This window comes from Scatophagus argus, chromosome 6 (genome assembly GCF_020382885.2).
Source record: "Scatophagus argus isolate fScaArg1 chromosome 6, fScaArg1.pri, whole genome shotgun sequence".
In the NCBI taxonomy this organism is placed as follows: Eukaryota; Metazoa; Chordata; class Actinopteri; family Scatophagidae; genus Scatophagus; species Scatophagus argus.
The window spans coordinates 25,906,178-25,924,214 of record NC_058498.1 but is presented as its reverse complement, the minus strand read 5'-3'; the positions used below and the strand labels follow the sequence as shown (position 1 = coordinate 25,924,214).

At 41.3% G+C, this 18,037-nt stretch overlaps 1 protein-coding gene across 1 annotated transcript in view; it reads left to right on the top strand.

Annotated features, from left to right (window-relative positions):
* The first annotated feature begins 6,903 nt into the window (after positions 1 to 6,903).
* Positions 6,904 to 18,037, top strand: part of arhgap39 (Rho GTPase activating protein 39) — a 72,516-nt gene continuing 61,382 nt past the window's right edge. Inside the window, exon 1 of the mRNA XM_046390946.1 lies at positions 6,904 to 7,189. Coding sequence (XP_046246902.1) covers positions 7,179 to 7,189 — 11 coding nt within the window. The 5' untranslated portion in view covers positions 6,904 to 7,178. The remainder of the gene's footprint in view (positions 7,190 to 18,037) is intronic.

Sequence of the window (18,037 nt, the reverse complement as noted above, 5' to 3'; positions counted from 1 at the left end):
GGTACAGCTTGTGCTGAAGAGGGAGTTTGCATTCCACTGCGCATGCATGTTTGACATCTTTAATGGAAGAGTCTGGCAAACTGTGTGACAGTTAAAACCACTAAAGACCACTCCCAAGACATGTTTTAAGACACAGAAAATACGCTGATTTCACTAAGTTGTTTCTGGCTATAGGGCGGCACGGTGGTGCAGTGGTCAGCACGGTCGCCTCATAGCAAGATTATAGCAGGTTCGAATCCCGGTCTGGGCCCTTCTATGTGGAGTTTGCATGTTCTCCCTGTGCCTGCGTGGGTTTTCTCCGGGTACTCCGGCTTCCTCCCACAATACCAAAAACACGCACATTAGGTTAATTGGCTACTCTACATTGTCCCTAGGTGTGAGTGTGAGAGTGTGTGGTTGTTTGTCTTTGTGTGTTGGCCCTGTGATTGACTGGCGACCAGTCCAGGGTGAACCCCGCCTCTCGCCCGTAGTCAGCTGGGATAGGCTCCAGCTCCCCCGCGACCCTGACGGATAAGCGGTATAGAAAATGGATGGATGGATGTTTCTGATTAGATTTTCCACAGAACTGTTAACATACCGTGTTTACATTGCATGTTTTTTGTTATTACTGTAAGGACACGGTGGTGCAGTAGTTAGTGCTGTCCCCTCACAGCAATCGAATGGATGGCCTACTGTATATGGCACAGAAAATTACCTGTATTTAATTTTATACCAAGGTCTATACATACATAACATAAAGAGTGCCTTTTTTCTACAAAAAGGTAGGGATATTAAATTTCAAAGTGGAAGTCACTCACACTTTTGTTAACAGTGTTGTCACACATGTAAGATATTGAATTCATTTACAATAAAATCCTGTCATCTTTCTCAAACTTTTGGTGTCACTCGTATATTTAGCTGTGATTTGGACCATCTCAAATGATGTATACGGGTGAATATCCTCCACTTCCCGCCGTCATTTACATGTAAGCTTCTCAGCTCCCTCAGTAGGTTTCTTATAGCATTTTTACTGCTCAGTGGAATAAAAAATAACTAGGATAGTCATACATCAAAGTGTTAAATGTCACGACCAGCAGAAACAGCTTTGTAAGTTGGCCTAGGCCTGAATTTCACAGTACATATAGGCCTAGTTAAACTACAAGTTCTTGACTTAATGATCTCGACACCACGTGTTACTATATCGTTACTGTTACAATTACTTTCTTGTGGCCACGAAGTAAACTAACATGTTCCCACGCCTTATTGACTTGATGACATGAGATTCCCATGTGTTTATTAAGTTGTTATTATTGTTTTCACCAATATTACCCCCATGACTCTGTAATGCAGAGTAGCCAACTAATCTATTGTGCATATTTTTGGGACTGAGACAACTTGCAAACACACCGACGAACCCAGAACCTTCTTGCTGTGAGGAGACACTGCAAGCCATTTCACCAAAAATATCTCACAAATGAAGAAAGTTGTTTGTGGTCCTTTTGTTGCTCAGACAAAAGAAAGAAAGAAGAGTAATTTTTCTTCTGTAACTTATACCTTCTGCTTGCTCACAGCTATCTCACTACCTCCTGGTGGCGTAAGAATGAGCATGACACACCAGGTATGGATCAAGTTGACAGCCTTGCAGAATAACTGGTAGAACTGAAGACAGAGACCTTCATGATCCTCAACAATATTTGTATTTCCAAAGTCCATCCATCCATGTTCTATACCGCTTATCCGTCAGGGTCGTGGGGGGGAGCTGGAGCCTATCCCAGCTGACTACGGGCGAGAGGCGGGGTTCACCCTGGACTGGTCGCCAGTCAATCAACACACAAAGACAGACACTCACACATTCACTCCCAGGGGCAATGTAGAGTAGCCAATTAACCTAATGTGCATGTTTTTGGTATTGTGGGAGGAAGCCGGAGTACCCGGAGAAAACCCACGCAGGCACAGGGAGAACATGCAAACTCCACATAGAAGGGCCCAGACCGGGACTCGAACCTGGAACCCTCTTGCTATGAGGCGACAGTGCTAACCACTGCTTCCAAATATTTCATTCTTTGTTGTCTGCTGTTCTTTTTAGGTCTGTTTTGAAGATGAGCACAGGGGAGCCGTGGGGTAAAAGTTGGCAAAAGCAAGAAATGTGTGCTCTGTCACAACATGGTCACTGATCTTGATGCTTCTATAAATTATTTGCTATAATTCAACTGTTCCAGAACCAAAGAAAATAACATTGCGATTTTAATATCAATACTGTCTCATGTTTCATGTTCATTTCTATGGTTCATTTTTAATTACTCGCACACAGAGGGGCAGACCAGCCTCAGTGCAAGTCTGAATTAAAACACAATGCACTACTCTTTTCAAGTACATCATTTATTCAACAAACATTTTAGGCTTGCCGTCATTAGTTCATGTGTAAGGCAGCTTATAACATCATCCTATATTGTCTTTATTTTGAAAGGAAAGGGATAACAGTAATAATAATAATAACAAGAACAGATTATGACTATTATTGAGATGCCAGATATCACAGATAGTTATAGATATAGTTATTTTTCAGTAATGACAAATAACAACTGGGTAACTCTGCGTGGGTAAGAGGTCAAGGAAAGGCGGAAAAAAAAAATAAATGAAGTAGTAATAAAACTTGAACTGTCTAAGACCATAAACTGATTAGTCAATCAACAAGCTAAGAGAAGAAGTTCAGTTGTCTTTTTTACACAATGCAAATGGTGTCGATGACGGCTCTCAGTCATCCAGGTCATGGTCTGTGAAGAAGCTTCTTGGATGAGAGACGAAAATGTCTTCAAGAACCCTAACAAGTCCAGATGCCCTAAGAATTTACTACACAATGCAAATGATGAATTTTTGTAACCAACAGAACTTGAAACTAGGACCCGTCTCATTGGTCTCATAGTGATACATATGAGTAGTGCTCATGACACTTTAAAGTATCGCTTAGTTCATCATCTGGTACATATGAAGATGAGCAGGAGTCTGCAATGCTGCCAGCGTTGGTCGGTGTCATCAGTGCATTGACGTAGCTCCTCTGCTCTGGGTGCTGGGTGTGGACTAGGTCTCTAAGTTGGTGATAGGATCAACATTTATCCTGTGAAGGTGTCAGGATGGAAGTCTCTTCACAGACTCTGCGGCTGTAATGTGCCTAGGCTGACATTAAGTGGACTTTCAGGCAGATGCAGGGCGTTATCAGTCCAGGAAAAAGCTTTTCCTCATTAACACATTTCCAGTTTGAGTCTATTAATATAACATTATCAGCATTACTGGCTATCTTTTCCTCAGATGTCTCGCTAGGCCTTCCGATAGTGGCTTCCCTCCTGAGGTCCAGGAGATGCAGCAGTGACATTTTATTAATGCCACTGAGAGTATGGATTCTCTTCATGTGGGTTGTATAACGAGAATGTTGTCTATTCTACACACTGGTGTGTATGGGCATTGTGAGAGGGACAGTGTCCTGTGTCTTTGTATTGGCTGTGTCCTGTTCCTGCTGCCCTGCAGTTGCTGGTTATGCTCCAGTAAAGCTGGGTGTTGCTCGCAGCTGGTTCAGATGAGTGTATGGGTGTATGGCTTGATCCCGCTGCTCCACCTCTTGATCATTACTCCACAGTCTCAGGCTCAGAATGACATCACCAACGCAAGATGGCAGCACTCATATCCTGGATATTTTGGCTTCACTTTTGTACAGTCAGAGGAATCCTTATATATGTCAGTGAATGGAACCTGGATGAGCAGTGCATTATGAATAGAGATGGCTAAATCAATTACCTTTATATCATTCACACAGAAGCACGGACCCCCGCCCCCCCACCGGGATACAAAATGAGGGATGGAGGATGGGGGTTTTAACTCTGATGAGTTTATCTGTGTGGATAGTGAATTGATTTTGGTATTGGCACAGCTTTTCACTGTACATTACTATCGAGTTTGTTTTCTTTTTTCTACAATATCTATTAGACTGTGGGCTGTTTCATACCATCAGTTGTATGCAATAGCCCTTTCTTCCGGTCTTTAGCCACACCCTGGCAAAGCTGTTCTACCAGGGAGTCAGGAGGTAGCACTTGGTGATGAGTGTCTCCTCCACACAGTGAGAACTGCCACTGATACACAACACCTTGCTTTTACCTGTCATGTCGAACACCATTAAATACAGTGTGCAGCTGTGTGTTTGCTTTGGGGATATCGTGGCTGGAAATGTCCCACCCAAGAATTAACTTGCTTGGTGGCTGTGTGAGTGCATCATTCAAGGCTATACATGGGCAGGAAGAGCTGTCTTGTTTTGTGGGATGAGTGTCAAGGACATATATACTCATCATGGTCTACACTCACCATTTAGAGGACCCCACCTGGGCTTTTAAAACTAACGTTACAATACCATAATCTTTAATTTCCACATAGCATGTAAACCATAATTTGTAACATTTTACACCTTGTAGAAGCTTTTTTTTTTAAAAAATTAAAGTGCAAATTCGAGATATACTCATCACAATACACAAACATTAAATGCTTCTGAATGCTTACCAAACAAATTACTCTAAAATCACCAGTATGCTTTCTGATTAGGCCTATCACCACCAGATGAATGTCTCTGTGCTTCACAGTCTACTGGACTGGCTGCTCTCCTGCACTGGTGCACCGGTGGTGATACATTATGACTAGTGTGCAGTGTACAGTGAACAGCGCATGTAATTACTCTCTCTGCCAGAGGAGGGAGACAGACACTCCACACTTAAGGTTTAACAGGAACCTGACCTTGACAGCAGGGGGCTTGGAGTAACTGCAAGGCATTTCTGTTAGGAGGCAGCACCACACATGAACAAAGTCAATATATTTTAATGACACATAAAGTTGAAAGTCATTTTTTAAACAGTGTTTTGTTACTTTGAAAGGTTTTGCCTGTTATTGCTTAGGGTCTCATTGACTAACACAGGTTTCTTCAGCAGAAGCCTAACAGTAGCTTTAAGAGTCAGGAAATATCCTACCTAGAGGGATGTGTTATATGTAATCATTTAAAGGCTGTAGGTACTTGTTTGCCTCTGCTCTGCCTGTGAGTACTAGTCCAATACAAGCACTGGATCAGATTGAAATATCAACTGGATTGTGACTGAATATGGGGAAAATGGTAATCCAAATGATACCTTTGCTTACCAAACAGATGCTTAGTACAAACAATGGGTTATGTGTGTATATATACACTGTTCAAAAAAATAAAGGGAACACTTAAACAACACAATGTAACTCCAAGTCAATCACACTTCTGTGAAATCAAACTGCCCACTTAGGAAGCAACACTTACTTACAATCAATTTCACATGCTGTTGTGAAAATGGAATAGACAACAGGTGGAAATTATAAGCAACTAGCAAGACATCCCAAATAAAGGAGTGGTTCTGCAGGTGGTGACCACAGACCACTTCTCAGTTCCTATGCTTTCTGGCTGATGTTTTGGTCACTGATGGAGTCTACAACCCACACAAGTGGCTCAGGTAGTGCAGCTCATCCAGGATGGCACATCAATGTGAGCTGTGGCAAGAAGGTTTGCTGTGTCTGTCAGCGTAGTGTCCAGAGCATGGAGGCGCTACCAGGAGACAGGCCAGTACACCAGGAGACGTGGAGGAGGACGTAGGAGGGCAACACAGAGCCCTCCATGTGCTCACCAGAGGTAGCCTGACTGCCATTAGGTACTGAGATGAGATCCTCAGACCCCTTGTGAGACCATATGCTGGTGCGGTCGGCCTTGGGTTCCTCCTAATGCAAGACAATGCTAGACCTCATGTGGCTGTGTGTCAGCAGTTCCTGCAAGACCAAGGCATTGATGCTATGGACTGGCCCGCCCGTTCCCCAGACCTGAATCCAACTGAGCACATCTGGGACATCATGTCTCGCTCCATCCACCAACGCCACGTTGCACCACAGACTGTCCAAGAGATGGCAGATGCTTTTGTCCAGGTCTGAGAGGAGATCCCTCTGGAGACCATCTGCCACTTCATCAGGAGCATGCCCAGGCGTTGTAGGGAGGTCATGCAGGCACGTGGAGGCCACACACACACACACTACTGAGCCTCATTTTAACTTGTTCTAAGGACATTACATCAAAGTTGGATCAGCCTGTAGTGTGTTTTTCCACTTTAATTTTGAGTGTGACTCCAAATCCAGACCTCCATGGGTTAATAAATTTGACTTCCATTGATAATTTTTGTGTGATTTTGTTGTCAGCACATTCAACTATGTAAAGAACAAAGTATTTAATAAGAATATTTCATTCATTCAGATCTAAGATGTGTTATTTTAGTGTTCCCTTTACTTTTTTGAGTACATCATCCTCTCTATGTACACTGCATCATTTACACTGTGCTATTACAGTGCCATGCCCAAACATATAATATATTTTGTATATAGCCTGTCTATTATAATATCAGCATATCAATGACCTATGTGTAAAATTACATTTCTGGTATTATCACTTGATAATATAGAGATACTATATAGTTAACTGCATTGTTAAGCCAAAGCAATTAAAATAATATGGTAAAAGTGTTGCATTTATATATTACTTTTTCTAGTCTGACCTACCACTCAAAATGCTTTACAAAAAGTCAGCATTCACCTGATTAACACTCATATTCTGTTGGCAGAGGAGACCATGCACCCCAAAAGGTAGAGCCAACCTGGTCAGGGTTTGAAGCAATGCAGATACACACACACACACACACACACATAGATAGATCATTGTTTTATATTGCCTTTTATTTTTATTGTTTATTATTATTTGTTCTATTCTCAATCACACTAACTACAAATGTCTTTAAGGGAAGTCATTCAAATGTTAGGCTACTAAAAGGTATTATGAGTTGAATCTAATTTAATACAGTCGCCAACACGCGTGAATGAGAGGGCACTCCTGGAAAGGCACAATAGTTGCTTACACCAAACAAAACGTTTGCGGATCACCGGCGTATCTCATTTTTGCTCATATTTTCACGTTTCTAAAACACAGCATGTGGTACGACGAGTGAGAAGCTTTTATTGTGAAGGTTAGTGGTCGGACGTGGTGTTCCTCATTGTTGATACTTGATACTGGTCTGGAAGGAGTGACTGGTTGACTGCGGTGATGGCAATTTCGGCAACATGGGAGATGTGGGATTTATTCTGAACGGATTTTAAGACGTGACGTGAAAATGGCAGAGAGGTGAGTCTACCCGTGTACGCGTTCTATTTCTTCCTGCGCGCTCTTTTATTTGGTGCTTCATCTCAGAGCAGAGGGAGAGGCAGGCAGCCCGGAGACGAGGCTAACAGCGGTTCGTTTGCTCGCTGTGCAGAGGCGGGTGTTAGCTAGCTCGACACTTACTCGCTCACACCATGAAGCAATTTTCATGATGGAAAGCACACACACACGTATAGACATACATATATATATATACATATACACGAACTGTGCTGGTTTTCTGTTCGCCAGCTGGGTTTTAGGTGGCGAGTTTGGGCACTTCACTCTGGAGATTTGTCAAGGTGGAAGGAACGGTAGATGGAGGCTGTGTATGGCTGATGATGATGCTGTTGCACCTGTCGGTCTGAGCTGCCGTGTCTTTGCTGGAATGCAGCTAAGCGGCTCTTCTAGCTCAGTGCTAGCGGGAAACCAAACTGTGAACTCATTCTCGGTGTAGGTTGATGCTTGACCAGCCAGGTCATCCAAATCCTGCCTCGGAGCATCCCTTATCTTCATGATGGATGGAGGCACCTCCCATGAGAGGAAACGGTGGAAATGGGGAAGTGTGGCTCCGTCCTGTTACCTTTTTCAACACAATCTTTATTAGCCTTGTAGTTGACAAGATGCTGAAAAACACTGTGTGCCCCATCTGTGATGAGCGGCTGTGTCTGGCTTCGAGAAAACGCAACGCCGCTTTTATTACTGGATTAAGAGTTACTTGATTGATGCTGGACATATTGTATAGGTGGCATGTAAACTGCTCAAAGAAACACAAAATGTGAAGTAATTGTCAGTGACGGAACTAAAACTAGCCTGCCCAACCATTCTGTAACTACACAAAACACAAGAAGGAAATGTATTTATTTATTTTTTCTAATTACTTTATTAATTCCAAGATGGGAAACTACTTCTCTGCCTTTAACCCATCACTGATTGAAACACACACACATGCAACATGCAGTGAAACACACAGGAGCAGTGGGCTGCATCAAGCACCCAGGGAGCATATTGGGGGTTAAGTGCCTTGCTCAAGGGCACATCAGCCGGCTAATGGAAGGGGGGGGGGGGGCATTATCACTCCAACACACTCAAATTTTTCCTGCCCGTCTGGTGGGGGAATCGAACCAGCGACCTTCCGATCACAAGCCGCTTCTCCAACCTCTAGGTACAAAATGTACATGCATCTTGTACATAGACAGGAAATTTCTCTCCTAGCAGCAAGCAAGCTCATAAGCTGAGAGTTAATAATTGATGGCTGTAATATTTGTGTTGGAGGGGTCATTAGGTCTCATGTAAGTCGCTCTGATACATCTGCTTGTAGCTTCTGGAACATTATACACACTCTGACATGTTTGTCCTGTCACACACATCAGGATTAGTTCACTCATGACCGATGATGTAGCATCTGGTCTTGTGATCAGATGTTGGAGACACGGATCAATATAGTATGACATCTGGAACAAGCAGTGGCTTGTTTGCAATTTTTATGTTGAATTTTAGACTATTTAAGAGGAAAGGATCTCGTCAGAACCTGTTTCTGGCCACTGTGCATCTGTTATTTTTGCATGAGATTATACTGTATGATTAAATGAAATAAAGAGAAAAGAAAATCCACTAGCATTTGAGGTCAGTCAGTCTAATACTGATTTCTTGGTTGAGATGGGGTTGTAGCTTGCATATGTACATTTTATTATTGCCCACAAATATGTAGAAGGCTGTAGAAGGTGAAGCTTACTGGTATTAATTTGTTAGCAAGTTGAGGAATGCATACAGCTGCACTATGTCGCGTACTGTAACTATGCGAGTTCTGTGGCGTATAGGTCAAAGACATTTGGCTTCTGTGGGCCGGACCTGGCCCGCTGGCTGCTAATTGGGGTTCATTGCCCTAGATGAACATCCTGAGATTTAGGAGACTCCAATCTATCAATAATCAGAAATGTGTACATTTCCAAACCACTTTGAAATTGCTTTTGTCAGTATTGACAGAGGAAACTACAATGGAGTGCAGCTGCTCCTCTGTACCTTAAGAAGCTGTACACCTGGTCTGCTCTTATCCAGGTAGTCCAGGGTTTGGTGGTCATGAGCCAGTTGTGCTTTCTTCCGTGTGAACTCTTTCTTTGGATTAACAGAGGTCATCTGTGTCGAGATGTGGTCCTCTTCTTCTCCCTGCACTGCCTCACATGTGAGGCTGTGGGTTAAGATGTACGGGGGCACATAAGGTCAGTCAAGGAGGTCAAGGAGGTCAGTTGCTGTTGGCGGGTTGTTGAAATAGCCCTACTTCATGACAGACTCAGCTGACCATGTTTTGGTTTTTTTTGCAACATATGACTCAATAATTTCAACACAGTCTTTGATGGACCGTGGATTTCTTAACTTTTTATTTCTCTTTCAGTAACTTTGGCTGACTAACTTTGCTACTTTTTATTGCATTAAGCACTTTTCTGTGACTGGCGATGTGCTGATACTTTTCTCACACACTGGGAGAAACTCAGTGTCCACAACAAACCTGCTCGACTGTCACGTGTCACACAAGTCACCCCAAGGCCTCCTTCCTTAAAGGCTGTAGGTGTGTTTATCGTAAAGACAGAGCCACCGGATTTATAAGTCATCAGATCCTTCACTTAAGTAAAAGTATTAATACTGCACTGTACAAATACTCTGTTACAAGTAAAAGTTATGTATGAAAATGTTATGTATGTAAAGTTAATCAAGAAATTGTACTTTATTAAGTATTAAAGTAACCGATATAGAACATATCAATATGTAATGTTATGTTGTTAAATATATTACAGTATTAGATTATTGTGAAGCAGGATCTTAGTGTTGTAGTTGGTTGAGGTTGAGCTCATTCTGTGTAGAGGTGCAACTAATGATTATTTTCATTTTGGATCAGTCTGCTGCTTATTTTCTGCATTAACTGATGTATTGCTTGGTAAATATTCTGGAAATAGTGAAGACGTCATCATGATTACCATGAGATCAAAATGACACCTTCACAATGCTTTTCCTATACATAGTCAATCAATAGTAAACCTCAAGAGATTTTAAAAAATACATTAAAATTATAAAAGCATCTAATCCTCACATTTATGAAACTGCAACTGCAGATGATTTTACATGAAAAACTACCATTTCTTATTTGGAATTTCACTGATTTTACACACGAAATTCAGTTTGTTCATGAGTCGTTGACGTCAGTCTCTGAAATCTGTCACATAATGTCTTTTGTGGCTTGGAGACTGATGTCATGAGGTTAACTCTCACCAGGACACTGTTGATTAGTGGCAGTATAGGATTTTGTGGTTCTTGACCTACACAGTGAACCAGATTCAGGATATTATGGCCTTTAATGTATCATTGTTGACCAGTTTTTAGTTCAGGGATTTCCACAAAAGTGTACCTCTATTATCATAAGACAAAACCATTACATTATTATGCCACCATCCTGCTGATGGTGACACTACATTTTTGGTTTTATGGCAATTATGGGATGGCACCTGGCACCTGTCCCAAATAAATTATGTAATCAACTTGTTTAAAGAATGATTGGTAATTGTTAAGACAGACATTTATATTATGTCAATTCTTATGTTAGTTCTGCCAGTACCATCTCTGAAATTCAGACATTGAGTAAGTTGAGGAGGGAAGTTTGCAGAAGTGTACAGTATACAGTTACAGTTAAAGTAATAGGAAAACATGCACTTTTCTGGAAATTCAGCTGTAAACAGTTGAAACTAACGCTGAAATATCAGAGGTAGGAGCCGTAACATGGAGTAACAGGTCATCAGCATATAAGGATAAGGACACCTGATGTTGACAGGGCACAATAGTCAGATTGCATATCATTAGTGCAGACCCTTGCTTTGAGGTTAGGCTTTAGAAGACAAATTCATGAGGTCACTGAGGCCAGATTATTTGAGGGCAGCAAACAGATTCCCACTCTATTCTATCAAATCCCTTTTTGCAATCTCATGATATTACAACTTTGGGATGTTCTGAGGTTTGTCTAGAGAGATGCTGAAGAAAGAGTAGCAACTACAGCCACAGTATGCTTTGGCTGTGTATCACACTCTGTCTGACTGGATCGCACAGGAGACGGACACGTTTACTACAACAAACATGTAATTTGTGATCATGGCCTGAAAATGGAACATAGGAAAAGATTGGAGAGCGTATTTCAAATGAGCCTGGTTGGCCCACTGACGTCAGCCAAACTTGGGCTCCAGCCAAAGTGGGATTGCACTGTTGCTGAACGCTGAACAGAGCCACGGGCTTGTCTTGTACGTCTGGAGATGAATAGACTCAGCAGCTCAGGCCCACTATGGGGCAATGGCAGGTGTAACAAAAACATTCTGTTAAAGAGTTTATGTCTGCTGGCTCCTGAAATATTTCGTGTTCTGTTCCGCAAGACAGTTGCATGAGGAACAGGAGGCCATGTTTGATTCCTGCATCTTTTTTTATTCATTTATTTATTTTTGCTCCATCAAAGGCGTGGCGTTGCTCATACTTGATGTGATAAAGCTGAATATATGGCGATCTGGGTTCCATTAAATGTTGGGGGGAGACTATATACAGTTTCAGGATGTTCTCCTTCCCTCGACAGTGGTGGATTTTGGTGATCAAAGTGCACTGTCATCCAAATGAGGATCTCTCAAAAACATGAAGGCAAATCAGGCAGCGCAAACGAAAGAGTTGGCACCGTAAGTGCGAAGCTGACAGCACGAACAAAAGTCTGATGAGTGGGAAGGAAGAAGAGAGAACTGTAAACAAAAAGACAGTAGTTTACACAATTAATTAATTTGCAGGTTATACGTTTTTCTTTTACTACGACTTTTGCCATGCCATGAGTTTAACTTGATTCGATAGTGTTTGTAATTTTTTTGACCTGCGGTTTGATCTAGAGTAATCACAGATTGTTAACAAACCTTGAAAGGCCTTGAATAAGGTTTTTATGCCTTGATGTAGGCAAAAACCATGACAAGCATTTGTTTTGATCGTATCTCCAACTCAAACTGATACAGACTGGAACAGATTATAATGATATTATTGGATGATAAGCACAAAAATTACTGTTACAGCTGATATCTGTTATCAGCCAATAACTGCATCCTGAAAATGTGGAGCCTTGGCTGCACTCAAAATCTGGTGCTGAATGGGGATTTTTGCCTCTCTGTCTTTGTCTCCTCTCAGCCCTCTGTGTCAGTGCCTGTTTGAACAAGGAAAGGACTCATCCATGGCCTTCAAACACTATTTGTATGTAAGAATTAGGGTCGAGCGAGTACTCCGCTGAAACTAGTATCCAGAGCGGGTAATGTACTTCGTAGGAGTATGAGTCATTCGAGAAAATGCATCAATACTTGTCATGGTGGAAAATCCATCCATCCATTTTCTATACCACTGCAGGGTCACGGGGCGGGGGGCTGGCGCCTGTCCCAGCTGACAATGTGCAAGAGGCGTGGTAAACCGTGGACTGGTCACCAGTAGAGATACACCGATGGACTGGCCAGGCACCAGAATTTGCCAGTTTTTCAGCCAATCAGACTCCTGTATCTCTGATTCCAAGCTGGTCACATGTTATACACACAGTGGCATAGACAATAACGCCACAGCCATATGCTAGCATGTCTTTAGCACATGTCATCATCATCAGACACTTATGACACCATCACCCAGCTGAACATGCTCACTTTGAAGAAGCCAGAAAAGGAAAAGCAGCCGAAGCTAAAGCCAACCACAGCTCAGTGCCAGACTCAAGCCAGCAGCCTCTCCTATCTTCCTTTGGTATGAGCAGTGAAAAGACCGAAGCAATCACCAGGAAAATTATGGAATTTATGGCCCAAAATGATCAGCCATTTTCCATAATTGGAAATCTGAAATCAGAAATTCAGAAATCTGATAAATTGCCTGGTGAAAATTGGACAGACAGAAAATCATTTGTGTCATTTGTCTCTGACTCTTGTGATCAACAACATTGATCTGAAGTTCAGTTCTTAGGTTGTTCTATTAATTGGTCCCTCATAAGTATAGGAACCTTTGATCAACCCATATCTATTCCAGGTTTAAATTAACAACTTCTGCTTAGTCTGGTTTAAGGCATGTCCATTTCAAGTACACATACAGATAGTTATGTTATAACTGTGATGTTAAATAGATAAATTTAGTTGGCTGAACGCATACAGCTACAGATAATTGTGTTCTTGCTCCTCTCTACTAACAGTTACTCTGATTTACTACATAATTAAAATTTGTTGAAATTCTTGTGTTTGAGGTTGAGACCAGCCAGTAAGCCATTGGGCTAAGTTAAGTTGGAGTGCATGCATGCTGTGCCCCTTTCCAGACAAAGAGTTTCACATTTACAGAGGCACTGATTGCTGAGTAACCAGAATTATTATTCATCAGTCATTTGGACAGCTCGGGTGTTTCTCTCCAGGTTATTTCCAGCAGATATATTTGTGTGAATATAGATGAAGGGAGCACCCTTATGTGTGTGTGGTAGGCATCTCAGGTTTGTTCTTTTTTTCTTTCCCAGACCCCAATTTCCCACATGAAAGAATCAACAAACTGTTCAGTTCCCATTGGTGTTGTGACACGAACGGACAGCAGTTTGTACAAGGCTGCAATCTGAGCTATTAATTATATTATTATATTATATATATTATACACCAACACGGCTGAAAACGCCGGTGGACAACCCAACTGCATTTTAACGTAAACGCAGGCTATTTATCCTTATGCTAGCTGAGTTTCCAATTGTTTACTTGCTTATTTGCTTATTGTGTTCAAAACATAGCATAACCTGTCTGGACTAACTTTCATTTTGGACTCCAGATCTTGCCAGCGATCTCCTCGTTTACTCTGCACCAAATATCACATTGCCAAAGACAACAATAAAGAAGTAATGATGAAAATCTTGAATTTGAATTTTTTTTTAAATGTATAAAACGTTGAAAAAACAGTGAAAATTTGTAATTATTTACAAGAACAAATAGATAAAAATAGATAACAGAATGAACATTTTAACTAAACCATAAAGCTGGGGACCAGGTTCAGTTTCAGCCCAGTCCTTCCCAGTCGGTCTCTCCCAGTCACTTTCTGTCATGAAGGTAATCCAAAACAGGCAAAAACTAAACTTTGTCAGCCGCCAAAGTGGCCATGATACATGCCATGGAGGGAGTTGGGCTTTTGTGCCCAATTCATATATGGCACTTTGGATGAACTCCCAAATGGAGGAGCATTTACATCAAAAACATAAAAACATTTAAAACGAACATCAACAGCTTGGAGGAGGCTACTCTCCTCCAGGGCTTTTCTGATCAAAATAACAAATGCCTGGGAGACTGTGTCTTCATCTCCCATATTGATGCCACCCTGCAATTCAAGACTAATCAAAATGACAAAAAGAAATGTGTTCAATGTTAAAGCAAAGCAACAAAATGTGACGTGTGTGCGCAACCACAGTCTTCTTTGTCTCTTGACTACCTAATTCTAAATTCAAGATGTAAGATTTCTCTATTATGTCTCATTATGAGAGTAAATTATTATTATTAGTATTATTGTAGTTTGGTTTCGCAATGCAAAAGTGTGTTTGTGCTTATGTACGTGTGCATGTGATAGAGGTGGGGAAAGCATAGTGTGAGAGCATACTGCCCAATACAGATGTATTTATTTGTAGGAAATCTATTTATTTACATTAAAATAAAAATAATTATACCTTGTGGCAGTGATTCTGTGGCACATTTTAATTTCCCCTCTCATTTGCCAGGCGAAGGACTTTCTCTACAAAGGTGAGGTTTCATCTCTCAAAGAACTCAGGCATAGAGGGTCTGGAAGTCCTGAGCAATCTAAGAGAAATAAAATACACTACATACTAAAAATCATACTCACACAAAAGCATCAAACCCCCCCCCCCACCACTCTATTTTAAGTTAAAGAATTCTCAAAAAGATTTTGGTTAGGGCCTTGGAGTACCTACCATTCCAGGACAAAGGAACTCATCAAGGACCTCCTGTATTATTTTCGAGCTGTTTGCTTTCACCCATTCAGTCGATAAACTGCTGTGGCCTGCATATATTCCTCCACCTGGCACCTGGTTGGTAGACCTTGAGCTGTTCTTCAGCCATTTCAGCATTTGCTCTGGCCTCTCTGGGCATATGTGAGGCTACAGAGATATGGAGGAACAATTAAGACAATGACAACAGACAATAAAACAAACAAAACAGACAATAACAAAACAGAAAATTAATAAGATAAAATATTACTTTGTATTGTATCACTGAGGCAGAATAACAATAATGTATAAAAGCATTTTGTGTAATTTGCATCTGATTTTCCATTAGTTCCTGAGTGTAGGTTAATTTCTTTGTTTAGATTGGAGGAGCTGGAATCAGGGCTGGATTAGTGCCCAGGCTCAGGTGGTGACGGGGGGTCCTGACAGTAAAATCATGTAAGCCTGGCATTCAAATTGTAGTCTATGATCTCTCATTCTATCTAAAAAAGGGACATTTAGCCACTTGATGTTCGCCTAATGACATTTAGCCCCCTAATGTTCTTCATCACTGATCCCAGGGGCACTTTATTCCATAATCCGCCTCTGGCTGGAATCCATAGCCTATGGTAAGGACCCTGAAATTTAGCAGGGCTGATGGTAGGTTCAGGGCTGGCAAAATCATAGTAATCATAATGACGACATATTTATACAAAAGAAAATATATAAAGTATGTTAGTATAATACAAATATAACATATTTGCTTGATTAAAAAAAAGAATCACAGCCTGTGCAGCCCCCTGTCTCCCCGTGGTGACCCCCATCCATCTCCAGGTGCTCTGTTCGATTACGCTTCAGGTGTGACTTTGAATTTGACTTACGAGTCAGGGGCATTTCCAAATTTTTCAGTTTCAGTTTATTCTCAACTGTGTGATTCCTCTATTGTGTGTTCTTAAAGTGTAATTTTAAATGTTTCTTTGTGTGCTGTAATATCACTGCAGCAAACAAAAAGTTGTACGTATAAGCTTACCGTGACAGAGAATACTCTGCAGAGGAAACTTCCAGCTGAAATACTTTGCGATAGCTCGGAGAGAACTCAGGATTTATCAGGGGATCGGAGGCTTTACCCCAAACAATTTCACCGTATGACCCTGGACTGTGTGTTTTTGTACAAGAACACAGAGCATTAACATTAGATCCTGACTGATCCAGTCTGTGTGCTGGGAGATTAAAATAAACGAAGTTAAGCTGCTGTTCCTCATGTTCAATGGATAGTGTCTCTCTTAATGGAGATACACTTTTTGTTTCTCTTACCAAAAACTCATACACTATTACTCAGCAGCCAACGACAATGCTAACACCAGCAGTAAGTGTTTTCAACACGGATGGATAAGAACGGATCAATAATCACAGAAGATATTTATTGTCGGACTTATCATTATGAAGTTATTTTACAGAGTCTTGAAACTCCCTGATTGGCTCCGTGTTCATTTGAATCTGCGTGAATGCTGCAGGATCTGTGACTCACTAATGGAAAGCACTACTTACACACAACAAAATCTATCTGTGACATGATGTGTTAGTGCTAGAAAAGTCCCTAGAAAGTCTCGAAGTAGGTTTTCAGAGGAGGTCATGTTCTCATGTTTAGAGGAAGCCAAGATGCTCAAAGCTCCCCTTTTATTCAAACCATGCCCAGCTCCGCCAGCCTCTCTTTACTCCACAGCTTCCCAGCTTCCTCCACACACAACACTCCTGCAATTCCACCAGTATGTGTGACTTTTTTGCTCAAGTTGAATTATTTCAACCTCAATAAATATTTGTTTCATTGACTTTGTATACAATAATATTTGTGTATAATAAATATAATAGTTGTTCATGTTTGGTGTGAATACAAGGTAATTATTTTCACCAAATACTATGACTGTAGAGTTATAAATATGTCAGATATCAACAGATTTTTACAGTAAAAATAAAACTTAACTTCTGGACAATGGAAACTGGTTGATTTCTCTATACAGTAAATCCCTTGTACTTGCAGTCTGTAGCCTCTTACATTTCAGATACCTCAGTGAAACATCATTTGACTGTCATATTACATCTCTGTAGAGTCATTTGTTTAAGTGATGTAGCTCTAATCTTCAGCTCTTAGCTTGTCTGTGGGATGGCCGAGGGTTGAGAGGAGGGATTGGGGTGGACAGAGAATGGAAAGGAGGATAGATGGAGGAAAAAAGAGACAAAGCTGTGAAGGAATATTGGCAGGCTGTATGGTGGAAAAGTAGCAGTAGTGCTAAGTGAACAGCAGTGCAGTGAGAACAGCATGTTGCCTCCATCACTTTGTGCCCCAAAATGCGTCTGACACCATGTTGAGCTATCAAGCTCTCTGCTGCTATTGTTGTACACTGATTGCTCATGGCTTTAGAAAAGCCTGTTTGAATTAGAATTTGAAAGTAAGCAGAGATAGCACTGTATTGACTGGCACTGATAGTGAATGAAGAGGGAGGGAGGGAGTGGGGTGAGCGCGATTGTGAGAGTATTGACAGATGAAGAGAGCGAGTGAGAGGGGGATAAAGAGAGAGAGAGTCCGAACACTTTCTCTACCTAATAGGATTATTGTGTAAATGTGTTTGTCTGAAGTGCTGCCCCTACAGGCTGCGTGGGTGTGTTTGTTAGTGTGTGTGGGCCTACTTTTAGAGAAGGAGGGACAGTAAGCAGTATTGGTTGTATAAAATGGAGTCCATTTTTGTTGTGTTTCAATTATGTTGCTACAGACCATATATTAAGATGGATGACGTGACTGTACTTCCTCCCACTGTACAAAAGGGAAGCCAAATTATATAATGATATGAGTG